The 16,431-nt window shown below is 42.7% G+C and overlaps 1 protein-coding gene across 1 annotated transcript in view; it reads left to right on the top strand.

Annotated features, from left to right (window-relative positions):
• Nucleotides 1-1,651: 1,651 nt before the first annotated feature.
• LOC111962018 (LHFPL tetraspan subfamily member 6 protein-like) overlaps nt 1,652-16,431 on the top strand; it is a 69,153-nt gene continuing 54,373 nt past the window's right edge. Inside the window, exons 1-2 of the mRNA XM_023984760.2 lie at nt 1,652-2,017; nt 11,704-12,252. Coding sequence (XP_023840528.1) covers nt 11,868-12,252 — 385 coding nt within the window. The 5' untranslated portion in view covers nt 1,652-2,017; nt 11,704-11,867. The remainder of the gene's footprint in view (nt 2,018-11,703; nt 12,253-16,431) is intronic.

The raw sequence follows: 16,431 nt of genomic DNA, 5'->3' as shown, positions 1-16,431 counted from the left end.
ATTGTTACATCTTTACTCAGCACAATCCCTTAGTGCAAAACAAATACTCACAGTTGTTCACTTCAGTGGTTTGTGGTCCTTTGCGTTGAGTTAAGTTTCTTCCAGACATTGGGTGGGGAAGTAATCAAGAGACTCGGCAGAGGCATTACTAGTTGTTAACCATCTAGACTCCATTCGCTCAGCCCTCCTGAACATTCAAACATTCATAAACTTGTTTCATTTGTATTGGTACTGAATTACTGTTATGCTATAAAGAAGCATCCCTTGTCATCCCTACTGCCTCTGACCTGGCGGACTCACTAAACACAAATGCTTTGTTTGTAAATTATGTCTGAGTGTTGGTGTGCCCCTGGCCATCCGCCAATAAATACAAAAAATAAAATTGTGCCTTCTGGTTTGCTTAATATAAGGAATATGAAATGATTTATACTTGTACTTTTACTTTTGATACTTAAGTACATTTCAGAAATTACATTTACTTTTGATACTTAAGTATATTTAAAACCAAATACTTTTAGACTTTTACTAATTTTACTGGGTGACTTTCACTTTTACTTGAGTCATTTTCTATTAAGGTATCTTTACTTTTACTCAAGTATGACAATTGAGTACTTTTTCCAGCACTGGAAACTAGCAAGTTATACTAACTTATACAAACCTTGGCTACATCAAATTTAAGGTAAATTCTAACGTTAGCTTGCAAAAATATTTTGCATTCATTGAGCCATAATAAAACTATGGTTATTGCGGGGAATGGAAGGCTCTTTGTAATTCATAAGAACATGTTATTATAAGAGGTCTTATTATTATGTGATTATTATCCTAAGAACCAGTGCATCTGTAGGATCTTAATTTGAGACAGCTTGCTACAGCAGAAAAATAATCCTGCAGCAACAGGAAGTGTGAATTGTTATGTAYATTATAATTAATGGACATTTTATAGYGGTTGATACATTTTTCTCAAGGGAAAATCAAGTCTGAAATTTGTAAATGAAAATTACAAACTTCCCGAGGKTTTTTTATACCTCAAACACACTACACGTTTTAAACAAGCCCACAGAAAAGTTATCCTGCAACGGGGTGGTCAAATTAAGATCCTACATCTGTAGCAGTGTATTTACCCAAACAGCATGTGCACCATGGTTTTACAAACCCCTATTTCGTGGTTAGATTACAGAACCAGTTTGCAGCCAGGCAGAGAGTTTGCGCACTTTAAAATAATTATGTGTATAAACCATAGATAACAAACAGGGGCGCTGTATTGAAGCCACCGTGCAGCCATTTTGATACTCCTCCTTCGTAGTAAAAAAGATTTTGGAAGCTATAGAAATGCATTTATCAATGTCTACATTCGTTTTGCCAAGTATATTCTTTTACAGACACCTTAATGCACACTTTTAATTTATATTATGTGAACTAAACATAAAAATGTTAAATAAATAAAAATATAAAAACATATTCCTTAAAGTATTTATTTTTAGAGACAACTAATGTTACTGTCCCAACTACAACAAATACATACCTAAATACGTTTTGTCCTTGAACGTTTTTATTAAAATACTTTAGAATTCCTTTAATTCCTATTGAAAACTGCTCTTTCTGGGGAGTACCAATATGGCGGCCAGTGGCTTGAAAGCCTCTCACTGYCCATTATATAATAAGCAYTTCAGGGTTTATAAACATCACCTGACACAACCCACGGGCGGAGATTCGCCAGATTGAAGGTTCCTCTCCCCTACTCCTTTTCCTGCTGCTCACAGAATATTTTTTATCAAGCCTTCGTCATTCRGAATCCAAGGAATGTTACTCTGTTTGTTGCGTTGCGACAAAGGTGTTTTCCGTTACAGGTCTCTATCCTAACCCCAGACCTAACTTCAGTTGTCTAACTGAGGGAGTTTGTCATGGAKATTTTTGCGATAAAGGAGAGCTTTATTTTTGCTCGGCTCTTTATCAACTCCATTGAACTTTTACATCCAGCTATCATCTGCCGTTTGGGATAACGTTGAGGAATTMAAACGTAAGATTTCCAAAAAATGTTTTTACCTTGCATTACTTGAACAGAATGCCCAACTGTTTGTTAGCCTCGAAAATAAGCGCCTATGCATGAGGGGTACTGATTTTCATATTTTTCAACTTCTGATAAGGAAACAAACACTGTAGACTTGTCAGGCCATTACATAAAAATAATATCCGATATGATTGCCTTGGGTTATTATTAGTAAGGCTTAAGTACGTCTAAATTGTATAGCCTATATGCAGTATTATAATTATGTAGTAAAGTATTATAATTATTACTTGTGTTAATTACATTAATGTGTTAATTACATTAATGTGTTAATTACATCTCATAAAATTCATCATCCTTTGAAATGAAGGGCACATTGACTTTGTCAAGATTTGCTACTTGCATTATTAAATAGCACTATATTGTGCCTTCAGAAAGTATTCACACCCCATGACTTTTAATTCATTTTGTATTGTTACAAAGTGGGGTTGAAATGGATTTAATTGTATAAAAAATGTATCTACACAAAATACTCTGTCATGTCAAAAGTGGAAGAAAAAAGTTAAACACTTAAAAAATTAACTTAAATGTAAACACTAATATTTTACCTGCAAACAGCGAGTATGCTGCTCTTGGCTCATCCTCAGGTAATGTCCCCTCTTCATTAAGTGTTTTGGCGCTTCTCACTACACTGTCCGACGGGATCGGCGATCAGGCCTGATCTGAGCCAGGTTGGTTTAACCACTGCTCCTCCCTCTTCAGCCACATCCATTGTGATGTCCTCTCTGCCTCCTGCCCAGCTGTGCAACATATCTTATTCCTCTGTGCTCCCTTTCCTCTGAAGATACTTAGTGCCTTGCACAGAGACTGGCCTGGGAAGCCTCTTGCCCCAACCTCCACGGGTAAACCCTTGTCTGTACATTTGTCCACTGCCTGGTACTTCAACAGCTTCCTCTCGTAGACTTCCTCAATCCTCTCCTCCCATGGATCTGGCAGCTCGGGCATGATGATGTTCTTTGTGCTCCTCAACCAGATCAGCAGGTCTGGTCTGAGTGATGAGTTGATGATATTCTGGTGGAAGATTAGGCGTCTTCCGAGGTCAGCTCGTAACTCCCAACTTTCATGGGGTGCCAGCTGATTTCTTTCCTCACTGCTGACAAAATGGATGAAGCCTGGTCCTTTCTGTTTTGGCCTGATCTTTTTGGCTGCGTCCTCCAGCTGGGATGTTATTGCTGTCAGGACCTTGTCGTGTCTCCACCTGTACCTTCCATCAGTGCTTTCCTGCAGGATTATAGTATGTGCTCGAGGTTGGCTGGTCTTCCACACAAAGCGCAGTTTGGGTCTTGTTTTAGTTCCCACACAACAAGGTTTGTCAGGCTTGGTAGTACATCGTACATGCTGCGGAAAACCAACTTTATTCTGCTGGTCCTATCGTTCAGATGTCAGCCCATATTATTTCCTCTCCCTGGCTTCTTCTCCGCATGTCAACTTGCCCTGCTGCCTCCGCCCAACTGCTCTGGTTTGCCCTCCCTCCTCCACCATGTACCTTATCTCTGTCAGCACGAGGTCCCTTCTCTTTCATGTACTTGCTCTAGTCCAGGACACCCGTTTCACACAGCCAATACCCAGGCATCCTGAGGCCACGGTTCTGACAATGTCTTGGTGGTGTAGTCTTGCTTCCAACTCTTTCACTGCTGATGTTGCTGACCACTTCCTCCCAGTGCGGCCCTCAATCCCAGCTTTCCTTACTTTCTCGTTCTTGCATTCCCGTAGCATTAGGACCTGCCTTGCTTTGGTCACCTGGAATTCCACAGGCATCCTCGGAATGGCAGCTGTAGCTTTTTACCCCTGCTGTAAAGGCTTGTTACTGAAACTCTGGCGTACGCCAAGCCTTCTTCTCAGGTAACCACTGATCTTCCTTTCCGTTGATTGCACCATTGTTATTGGTATTTCGTACACCAGGAGGGGCAAGAGTAGTTTGGACAGAACTCCAAGCTGGTAGCAGCAGGCTTTGCACTTTCCTGGGAGACCACTTTTCCCACCCTCTGCATTCAATCATTCGCCTGGTCAGTTGGCCTTTTAACATTTTCTGTGTCACAGAGTTGTCGAAGCACTTACCTAGGCTCATGACTAGTATTTCTGTCAGCGTTGGAATTCGCTGCCATTCCACCTTGAACCGGTGCTGTCGTCCACTTTGCCTTTTTTCAGTACCAGGCTTGATTTGCTTGGTTTAAAGGTCATCCTAGCCGACGTGACGAGTTTCTCTGGATCTTCAAGCATCCATCTTCTTTCTATTGCTGACCGAGTTGTAATGGTCATGTCATCCATGAAGGCCTGCGTCGGTGGGTCCTCTGCTTGGTCTTTCAGCCAACTTAACAAGGAAATGGATTGCTGCAGCAAACATTATGACAGATATTGTACACCCGGTGACAATCCCCACCTCCAACCTCTGCAAATTGGGGGTGTAGTCCACGACAGTGAGTCTCATCATGAACTCGTCAAAGTAGTCCTGTAGGAGCACTTCTAAGGCACGGGGTATTTTTGCGTTGTTATAGTTACCTATTTCGAATCATATTGTATTAGTCACTTGCGCCGAATACAACAGGTGTGAAATGCTTACTTACAAGCCCCTAACCAACAATGAAGTTTAAAAAATATGAATAAGAAATAAAAGTAACAAGTAATTCGAGAGCAGCAGTAAAATGACAATAGTGAGACTATGTACAGGGGGTACCGGTGCGGGGGCACAGATTAGTCAAGGAATTGAGGTAATATGTGCATGTAGGTAGAGTTATTAAAGTGACTATGCATAGATAATAACAGAGAGTAGCAGCGGTGTAAAAGAGGGTAGTCTGGGTAGCCATTTGATTATATGTTCAGGAGTCATTTGGCTTGGGGGTAGAAGCTGTTTAGAAGCCACTTGGACCTAGACTTGGTGCTCCGGTACCGCTTGCCGTGCGGTAGCAGAGAGAACAGTCTATGACTAGGGTGGCTGGAGTCTTTGACAATTTTTAGGGCCTTCCTCTGACACCGCCTGGTATAGAGGTTCTGGATGGCAGAAAGCTTGGCCCCAGTGATGTACTGGGCTGTACACACTACACTCTGTAGTGTAGTTGCCATACCAGGCATTGATGCAACCAGTCAGGATGCTCTCGATGGTACAGCTGTATAACTTTTTGAGGATCTGAGGACCCATGCCAAATCTTACCAGTCTCCTGAGGGGGAATAGGTTTTGTTGTGCCCTCTTCACGACTGTCTTGGTGTGCTTGGACAATGTTAGTTTGTTGGTGATGTGGACACCAAGGAAATTGAAGCTCTCCACCTGCTCCACTGCAGCCCTGTCGATTAGAATGGGGGCGTGGTAGGTCCTTGTTTTCTTGTAGTCCACAATCATCTCCTTTGTCTTTATCACGTTGAGGGAGAGGTTGTTGTCCTGGCATCACACAGCCAGGTCTCTGACCTCCTCCCTATAGGATGTCTCGTTGTTGATCAGGCTTACCACTGTTGCCATCTGCAAACTTAATGATGGTGTTGGAGTCGTGCCTGGCCATGCAGTCATGAGTGAACAGGGAGTACAGGGGGGGACTGAGCACGCACCAATGAGGGGCTCCTGTGTTGAGGATCAGTGTGGCGGATTTGTTGTTACCTACCCTTACTACCTGGGGGCGGCCCGTTAGGAAGTCCAGGATCCAGTTGCAGAGGGAGGTGTTTAGTACCAGGGTCCTTGACTTATTGATGAGCTTTGAGGGCACTATGGTGTTGAACGCTGAGTTGTAGTCAATGAATAGCATTCTCACCTAGGTGTTCCTTTTGTCCAGGTGGGAAAGGGCAGTGTGAAATGCAGTAGAGATCATCATGTTAGGGCGGCATGCAAATTGGAGTGGTTCTAGGGTTTCTAGGATAATGTTGTTGATGTGAGCCATGACCAGCCTTTCAAAGCACTTCATTTAGGCAGGTTACCTTAGTCCCTGTGCCCAAGAACACTCTGGTGTTCTGCTTAAAACATGCTGGTATTACAGACTCGGACAAGGAGAGGTTGAAAATATCAGTGAAGACACTTGCCAGTTGGTCAGCTCATCACGTCCTGGTAATCCGTCTGGCCTTGTGAATGTTGACTTGTTTAAAGGTTTTACTCGCCCGAGGAGAGTGTGATCACACAGTCGTCCGGAACAGCTGATGCTCTCATGCATGTTTCAGTGTTATTTGCTATGAAGAGAGCATAGAAGTAGTTTTGCTCGTCTGGTAGGCTCGTGTCACTGGGCGGCTCTTGGCTGTGCTTCCCTTTGTAGTCTAATGGTTTACAAGCCCTGCTTCATCCGACGAGCGTCGGAGCCAGTGTAGTACGATTCGATCTCAGTCCTTTATTGATGCTTTGCCTATTTGATGGTTTGTCAGAGGGCGTATCGGGATTTCTTATAAGCTTCCGGGTTAGAGTCCCGCTCCTTGAAAGCAGCTCTAGCCTTTAGCTCAGTGCGGATGTTGCCTGTAATCCATGGCTTCTGGTTAGGGTATGTACATGCAGTCACTGTGGGGACGATGTCATCGATGCACTTATTGATGAAGCCAATGACTCATGTGTTATACTCCTCAATGCCATAGGAAGAATCCCGGAACATATTCCAGTCTGTGCTAGCAAAACAGTCCTGTAGCTTTGCATCTGCTTCATCTGAGCACTTTTTTATTGACCAAGTCACTGGTGCTTCCTGCTTTAATTTTTGCTTGTAAGCAGGAATCAGGAGGATATAATTATGGAGGGCAAGGGAGAGTTTTGTATGCGTCTCTGTGTGTGGAGTAAAGGTGGTCAAGAGTTTATTTTCCCTCTAGTTGCACATTTAACATGCTGATAGAAATTTGGTAACTGATTTATTTTTCCTGCATTAATGTCCCCGGCCACTAGGAGCACCGCCTCTGGATGTGCGTTTTCCTGTTTGCTTATGGCGGAATACAGCTCATTGAGTGCGGTCTTAGTGCCAGCATCGGTCTGTGGTGGTATGTAGACAGCTACGATAAATACAGATAAACTCTCTAGGTGATAGTGTGGTCCACAGCTTATCATGAGATACTCTACCTCAGTCGAGCAAAACCTAGAGACTTCCTTAGATATCGTGCACCAGCTGTTGTTTACAAATATAGATAGTCTGCCCCCCTTGTCTTACCAGACTCCGCTGTTCTATCCTGCTGATACAGCGTATAACCAGCCAACTGTATGTTGATAATGTCATCGTTCAACCACGTGAAGCATAATATATTACAATTTTTAATGTCCCGTTGGTAGTTTAATCTTCCTTCGTCCTCTTTTTCTCCGTCTTCTCTTCACGCAATTGACGGGGATTTGCACCTGTTCCCGGGAAAGCAGTATGTCCTTCACGTCAGGCTCGTCGGACTCATTAAAGGAAAAAAAAAAGCTTCTGCCAGTTCCTGGTGATTAATCGCTGTTCTGATGCTCAGAAGTTATTTTCGGTCATAAGAGACGGTAGCAGCAACATTTATGTACAAAATAAGTAAAAAAAGAAAAAATAAGTTACAAACAATGCCATATGTGTTGGTACAGATGGCAATGTAGTGGATAGCAGCCATCTTACGGGCTCCTGACCAGTTCTGTCACTGCATTGTTAGTCTACACKTCTTGTTTATGAAAAAAGTGACAAATAAAATGTTATTCAATTTGAAAGATCAAGCCACAGGACAGCTACTTGAAGGCTTCCTTTGTTCTCTGTTGCCTCTGTGATGATCCGTGTTCATGCTCCTGTGTGTTCTAGGCACCCTTATATTTCCAGGATTCCTCCCTTCTGCACTGATGTATCCCGGTACMTGTTGTCCAGCATGAAGTTGGTCATTCTTCTTCCTACGATGGCAAATAAATATTTCCCTCCACATTCAAAAGAGAGAAGCTGTGAGATTTTGTGTGGACTCCTCCTTTGGGATGAAGCATCCCTCTGCTGACTTCAAGCCCTCCGGCATTCTTTCTTTCTTCCACACAACCCTCAACAGCTTACAGTTTCTTGTTGTTAGTCTTGGGCAGTTCTTATATACTTGGTATGGGATCCCTCCTAGTKCTGGTCCTGGTGCTGACCCTGCCCGTGCCTTCCTGAGGATGTCTTTCACTTCTATCAGCCTAGGTTCCATCATGTCAAATTCCACCTGGTGTTCGGGAGGGTTAAGGAGTTGTATTCTTCCAAATCCTGTTCTTGGTGTGGGTRGGTGTGTGTTTATTTCAGGTGGTCTTCCACCTCCTCCTTGGGGCATTGCAGTATTCTACTGTTCTTGTCCCCTAGTAGTTTGTTTGTTTGAACTTGTAGGGGTTACATTTCTGCCCTTTTCTGAGCTCTCTCCCCTGTGTTCCTGCAGTTGTTTTCAGCACACCTCAGGCTGCATAGTTGCTGTCATAGTGTGTCTTGTAGTCCTTGTAGCTCTGCTCTCTCTTCTTCCTCTGCTGCTGTTTACCTTTTCTTTAGTCTCRTCAGGTCTTCTATTATTGCTGGTATCTCCCTCTCTTGCCTGTTTGGTTGTTTTGCTGTGCATGTCATTTTTTGGCATGGGTCCCAAATCTACCTTGCCCCATGTTGCACATGATCGCAGCAAGGGCTTCCAACTTGCGTTCTCCGCTCCCAGAAAGTGTTGTCTCAAGCACCATGTCTGTGTTACTGTKAAACTGTGTCCAGCTGTTCTTGTTCACTCTCTTGGGCCACTGTATCCTCTTTTTAATTTCCTGCTGTTGAATGCTTTCTGATCGGCCTCTGTTCACTGGCCCTCTCTGTGCTGTCTGATTCCTTCAACCGGCTCTAACTCTGTGGTTTGTGTCCTGGTTTGGTTCCTTCTCTGTCTCACCAAGGTCTTGCCTTGTTCGTGTCGCCTGTTGTTGGGTCGCTAAACAGCCCATTTTGGTACGGTGGATTTTCAGCCCTCTCGTTCTTAAGCACTTTTCCACAACTGCATGTTCTAGAGTCCATGTCCTCTCTCGTTGTCTTTTGTTCAGGAAAAGTCGTCATCTGTGTCTGGCCAGTGAGCCGTTCATCCTCCCCTCATTGGGCGAAAAGGATCAATATCAGGGTATATCTTTATCTAGATATTTCCGGATATCTGACATTTTATCTCCCTCACTAACTTTAAGCACCAGCTGTCAGAGCAGCTCACAGATCACTGCACCTGTACATAGCCCATCTGCAAATAGCCCATCCAACTACCTCATCCCCATACTGTTATTTTTATTTTTCTCCTTTGCACCACAGTATCTCTACTTGCACATTCATCTTCTGCACATCTATCACTCCAGTGTTTAATTGCCATATTGTAATTATTTCGCCACTGTCCTATTTATTGCTTTACCTCCCTTATCCTACCTCATTTGCACACATTGTATATAGACTTTTTCTACTGTATTATTGACTGTATGTTTGTGTATTCCATGTGTAACTCTGTGTTGTTGTTTGTGACGCTTTGCTTTATCTTGGCCAGGTCGTGGTTGTAAATGAGAACTTGTTCTCAACTGGCCTACCTGGTTAAATAAAGGAGAAATAAATAAAAACATGTTTTAAAAAAGTAGATATAAGAAGTAGATATGCTCKAGATATGCATGTCTTTGATTTCATATATTTTCAAAATCTCCCTGCCTCCGTATGAGTCCAGGGAGATATCTAAGGTGAGATGCATTGAGTTCAACTTACTTACATTGTCCAATCTTCCTTGTTTTTACCGCCATTAGTTTCAAGTTCACCACCTACTCCAGCTTCTGCCATCTTTCCGAGTTGCCTTTCCAGAACTGAACATTTACGAATTCAACAGTCGTGTCTCTGTCACCTAACAAATGCAGTCATGGGTGGTAACTCTACAATTCTATCGAAAAGGCAATGCAAATCAAGTTATTGGTCGCATACACATATTTAGCAGATGATATTGTGGGTGTAGCAAATTGCTTGTGTTCCTAGCTCCAGCAGTGCAGTAATACCTAACAATTCACAACAATACACACAGATCTAAAAGGATGGAATTAAGAAATATATAAATATCAGAACGAGCAATGTTCGTTTCCGGAGTATAAATATATATATATATACACGTGATGGGATTTATAGACATTATGGACAGTATGCGGATAGAATATTTAGTATACCTGTAGGATAGAGTATGAAATGAGTAAAACACTATGTAAACATTAAAGTGACCAGTGATTCTATGTATGTAGGGTATCAGCATTTAAGGTGTAAGGTTCAGTAGCTAGGTGGTAGCCAGCTAGTGAKAGTGACTAAGTTCAGGGCTGGGTACTAGGTGGAGGCCGGCTAGTGATGGCGATTTCACAGTCTGATGGCCTTCAGATTGAAGCTGTTTTTCAGTCTCTCGGTCCCAGCTTTGATGCACCTGTACTGACCTCGCCTTCTGGATAATCGCGGGGTGAACAGGCAGTGGCTCGGATGGTTGATATCCTTGATGATTGTTTTGGCATTCCTGTGACATCGGGTGCTGTAGGTGTCCTGTAGGGCAGGCAGTGTGCCCCCGGTGATGCGTTGGGCAGACCGCACCACCCTCTGGAGAGCCCTGCGGTTGCGGGCGGTGCAGTTGCCGTACCAGGCGGTGATACAGCCTGACAGGATGCTCTTAATGGTGCGTCTGTACGAGTTTGTGAGGGTCTTAGGGGCCAAGCCAAATGTATTCCGCCTCCTTAGGTTGAAAAGGCGCTGTTGCACCTTCTTCACGACAATGTCTGTGTGGGTGGACCATTTCATGTGGACGCTGAGGAACTTGAAGCTTTTCACCTACTCCACTTTGTCTTCATTTTGTTGACGTTAAGGGAGAGGTTATTTTCCTGGCACCACTTTGCCAGGGCCCTCACCTTCTCCCTGTAGGCTGTCTCGTCATTGTTGGTATTCAGGCCTACTATTGTTGTCTACAAACTTGATGATTTGAGTTGGAGGCGTGCGTGGCCACACAGTCATGTGTGAACAGGGAGTACAGGAGGGGGCTGAGCATGCACCCTTGTGGGGCCCCTGTGTTGAGGATCAGCATAGTGGAGATGTTGTTTCCTGCCTTCACCACCTGGGGGTGGCCGGTTAACAAGTCCAGGACCCAGTTGCTCAGGGCGGGGTTCAGACCCAGGGCCCCCGAGCCTTATGAGCTTTTCATCCGGACGTCAAAATACTGCCCCCTATCCCAAAGAAGTTAACTAGCCTCTCACTGGGAAATTATATTGGCTTAGTGGGGGCATTACTTAAAATGTTAAAGCTGATACTATTCATATCTAGTTGGTTTCTGTCAGAACGTGGTCCTGTGTGACAACAAATGTTGTAGTTCTTAATGGATCCCTATTTATTTAAATATCTAAATTCGTAGCGAATGTTAAAATTATTCACAGTGGGGATCAAACGTAATCATAATGAACTAATTTTAGAACCCAAAATTGAAGAATATATTTTTCTGTGGGGGGGGGTGTTCTGGTGATCTTAATTATTTATTTACAAACATTTTCTAGGGCAGACCAGGGCTTTTGGCACTGCTCGGTTGCTGCGCAGTATTCGACCAGCAGAGTTCATTACTTCACGCTCCAAACTAGACACCGTGGGCCTGCATGTCTCCAGTGGCAGTACAGTTGTCATTCCTGTCTGAACCTCATATATTCAACTGTCTCCCTCTTCTCTCTCTCTTTCCCTCTCACTCTTTCACCAACTCCCTTTCTTTTCTCTCAATCTTTCTCTCTTTCTCACCAGGGATCACCACACAGAGAAGAYGTGGGACGAGGAACACTGCTGGTGTGAACCTGGATATTATCCATCAACAACAGAGCTGCTGATGTCGATATAAAAAGCAATAAACTTCTGAGAAGAAAAAAAGTAAAAATTGGGTGGTCATCGTTGTGTCTGGTCACTGAGATATGGCTTCTAGCCTAACAAGTGCGGGTGTGGTGTGGGCCCTGCTTTCCTTCCTGTGTGCTGCGGCCTCTTGTGTGGGTTTCTTCATGCCCTACTGGCTCCTAGGGTCCCAGATGGGTAAACCGGTCTCCTTCGGGACCTTCCGGAGGTGCTCGTACCCAGTGCGTGATGAGGCTCGCCAGGCCACGGTGATGCTGGAGCAGTGTGGGCGCTACGCCTCGTTCCAGGGCATCCCTAGTCTGGAATGGAGGATTTGTACGGTGATAATCGGGTTGGGCTGTGGCCTGCTACTCCTGGTGGCGCTCACGGCCCTCATGGGATTCTGTTTGTCTGATCTCATCTCCAGGACAATTGGACGCGTGGCCGGGGGCATCCAGTTTTTGGGGGGTAAGTTAAAATCAGCAAATCACAGCCTGCTGTTGCTTTTTAAGTGATTTGAAAATTGGATAGTGATGGATCGATTGGTGGATGAATGGGTGGGTGGGTTGGGGATAGATGGATGAATGGATGAGGGGTTAAAGTTCTCCATAAAGATTTTTTACATTTTAAAATGTAAAAGGACTGGAATTCATCAAACTAGTAGTTAAACACATGTACAAAATGATAATCTTTCCCTAAAAGCATGATGGTCATTACTTTTTTTACATGAAAGGGCAGGTTAACGTGGCTCCACAGACAATCAATCTGAGATTAATTTAAATTTCAGTCATGGGATTATAATTTTTTMGCTTAAAGAATGAGTACCCTCTTATAATTAGTGGTGACTCGAGGAACCCTGGAGTTCCTCAAGGAGCCATTGCCAGTTAATGGTTCATATTTGCACCTTCAGTTAGTTGAGGGGTTCTTGGAGGATCTTTTAATGGTTCAATGTAGCAATGGGTTTCTGGAGGAACCCTGGAGTGTTGAGGTGACAGTATTAATGTCACACCGGCAGTCATGATCTGCTCTTAAAAAAATATGTCATTTAAATAATGATTGTGCCATTGTGCAATACATAGCCTACCACATTACGCACGGCAGAAAAACCTAAAGCTGATTTAACATGTCTTTGGTACATACAGTGCCATCTGAAAGTATTCATATCCCTTGATTTATTCCACATTTWGTTGTTACAGCCTTGAATTCAAAATTGATGAAATCTTTTTTTTCTCTCCCTCACCCATCTACACAAGATACCCCATAATAACAAAGTGAAAACATGTTTTTATAAATTTGTGCATATTTATTGAAAGTTAAATATATCTAATTTARATARGTATTCGCARCCCTGAGTTAATACTWTGTAGAAGCACCTTTGGCGGCGATTACAGCTGTGAGTCTTTCTGGGTAAGTCTCTAAGAGCTTTCCACACCTAAATTGTGCAAAATTTGATCATTATTCTTTTCAAAATTCTTCAAGGTCAGTCAAAGTGGTTGTTTATCATTGCTTGACAACCATTTTCAGGTCGTGCCATAGATTTTCATATAGATTTAAGTCAAAACTGTAACTCGGCCACTCACAAACATTCACTTTCTTCTTGGTAAGCAACTCCAGTGTAGATTTGGCCWTGTGTTTTAGGTTATTGTCCTGCTGAAAGGTGAATTAATCTCCAAGTGTCGGGTGGAAAGCAGACTGGACCAGGTTTTCCTCTGGGATTTTGCCATTGCTTAGCTCCATTCTGTTTCTTTTTTATCCTGAAAAACTTCCCAGTCCTTAACGATTTACAAGCATACCCATAACATGATGCCGACCACCACTATGCTTAAAAATATGGAGAGTGGTACTCAGTAATGTGTTGTATTGGATTTGCCCCAATCATAGCACTTTGTATTCAGGACACAAAGTTAATTGCTTTGCCACATTTTTTGCAGTATTACTTTAGTGCCTTGTTGCAAACAGGATGCATGTTTTGAAATATTTTTTATACTGTACAGACTTCCTTCTTTTTACTCTGTCAATTAGGTTAGTATTGTGGATTAACTACTATGTTGTTGATCTATCCTCACTTTTCTCCTGTCACAMCCATTAAACTCTAACTGTTTTAATGTCACCATTGGCCTCATGGTGGAATCCCTGAGCYGTTTCCTTCCTCTCCGGCAACTGAGTTAGGAAGGACGCCTGTGTCTTTGTAGTGACTGGGTGTGTAGATACAGCATCCAAAGTGTAATTAATAACTTCAACCTTGCTCAAAGGGATATTCAGTGTCTGCTTTAAAAAAAAAAATMGTGACCCATCTACCAGTAGGTACCCTTTGCAAGTCATTGGAAAAGCTCCCTGGTCCTTGTGGTTAATTTGTGTTTGAAATACACTGCTCGACTGAGGGACTTACAGATCATTGTATGTGTGGTGTACAGAGATGAGGTAGTCATTAAATACTCATGTGAAACACTATTATTGCACACAGAGTGAGTCCATGTAGCTTATTATGTGAAGAATAGTCTTGAATTTGGTCTGTATATTTTATAATTTCGTTTAGTATACCATCAACACAACAGGCCTTTTTGGGTTGGAGGGTTTGTATTTTGTACTCTAGCTCGTCCAATGTAATTGGAGAATCCAATTGGTTCTGGTAATCATTAATAACTGACTCTAAGTTTGGTAAATTATATTCTATGTTTTTGGTTGGAMAGGTTTCACATTTTTAAATAATTTGTGTTGCATTCTTTATCAAACCATTTGGCATTGTTTTTATACTTCAATTTAAATTTGAWATGTTAGCTGATAGGTCAAATATACTGTTCATGCTTCCTACTGCTAAGTTTACACCTTAACTATTACAGTGAAATATTTTTCCCAGGAAGTTGTCTAGGAGGGATTGGATTTGTTTTTTGGCCAAAAAATGATTGGTAGGCTTCTGCAATACCCTCCTATCTATAGCATTTCTTAGCAGCATGCAGTTTGTTCAGCTTCGATGCTTCATAAGTATTGCTCTGTTCAAGTAGATTGTAATTATTATAGTTATATATTTATTATTATATAGTATTGTGGTCTGATAGGGGTGTTAGTTGGCTAAATGTGAACGCCCTGAGTTGTGGTCAGTGATAAAGTAGTCTACAGTACTAATGCAAAGAGATGAGCTATAGGTGTACCTACCGTAGGAGTCCCCTCGAAGCCTACCATTAACTATGTACAGACCCATCGTGCGACAGAGCTGCAGGAGTTGTGACTGTTTTATTTTTTCATAGTTGTGTCTAGTGTGACATATTGGAGAGGAAATGCTGTCACCTCCCAGTTAGGTTTCTATCCCCCTGTGTACTGGGAGTGTCAGGTTCTTGTCCGGTTCTTGCATTTAGGTCACCACAGACTAGTACATGTCCCTGGGCCTGGAAATGGTTGATCTCCCCTCTAGGGTGTAGAAGCCGTCGTCATTAAAATATGGGGATTCTATTTGAGGGATATAGGTAGCAATCTCTCTCTCTGATCCTGTAAAAAGCCTGCTGAAAAGAAAGGTTTGATGTTTCCCTGCACCATTACTGTTTCAGACTTCTACAGGTTGACACAGTCTGTCTCGGTGTTCTCGATGTCCTGTATTCTGGGCTAATACCCTCTTTCTTGACAGAGGGTAACTGTACTTTGATGGCCTCTGCATAGTGGTGTGAGGCCTCTTCCTTTGGGAGGGGGAAGCAGGCTTTTGGTGCTCTGCTGCCATTATTTTATTCAAGGTAATTCACACCTCTCACTTTACACCTCAGTGAAAATTGAATTTGCTGCCGGGAGACTGTCATCCTAAATTCTGTTCTCTGGTCTGCTCTAAATTCTATTCTATGGTCCATGCACTGGTTCTTACATGCCAGTGATGTGCGTTGAGGCCAGATTTACTCACAAATACACTCTGAGTTGCTCTAAAAAGTCGATTTTATTCTATGCAAATGACAGCCGATGCATTATAGCATATAGCCCGCCTGATTGGGCATTTTTTCAGGATGAATCAGCTAGGAAACATGCTAATATAGGGATTTCTAGTTGTTTGAAAATGAGGTGGAGAGTAAACTGTAGTATTTCTTCCACATGAAGAAGGCACGTCTGTCTCGAGCACGTCTGTCTTTGTTCCGTTGCACAATTACGCACATGGCCTCTCCGCTGACCCAGTTCTTTTCCCCTCGAGTCTTTTGGAGTTCCAGGAAAATGCTGAAGTTTGTTTATTTAGACGCGTTTTCTTTAGTCTACTAATAGCCTATTGGACGAGAGATGCTTGCTTGCTTGCTGAACGTAAAATAGGCTACAGCATTAAGAACAGGCAGGGAGTTGGAAAGAAGCCCTTATATTCCTATAACTCAATCGTAACACTGGGCTACATCCTGACAGAATACATTATATGAGTGGCCTGCTAATGTACCTTTCTGGAAGAAAATTTAACTGTCGAGAATAGACCCAAACTGATCCAAATGGTTGCATAATCAGGCCTAGATTGTAGGCCTATGTAGTTATTTCGGCATAATACAAAACAGGACATTTGAACGGTTATTCAAATTAGCCTATATCACTGCGTACTCACTTGATAACAATGACACATTCATCACTGTTATAACCCAGAAGAAAAAAACCGTAGGCCTAATCAATAGTAAAGCTTTGAGCGCGCAGGGACCA

Source organism: Salvelinus sp. IW2-2015, linkage group LG4q.1:29, assembly GCF_002910315.2.
Source record: "Salvelinus sp. IW2-2015 linkage group LG4q.1:29, ASM291031v2, whole genome shotgun sequence".
NCBI lineage: Eukaryota > Metazoa > Chordata > Actinopteri > Salmoniformes > Salmonidae > Salvelinus > Salvelinus sp. IW2-2015.
The sequence above is the reverse complement of the archived record's forward strand: the minus strand, read 5'-3'. Positions and strand labels throughout refer to the sequence as shown.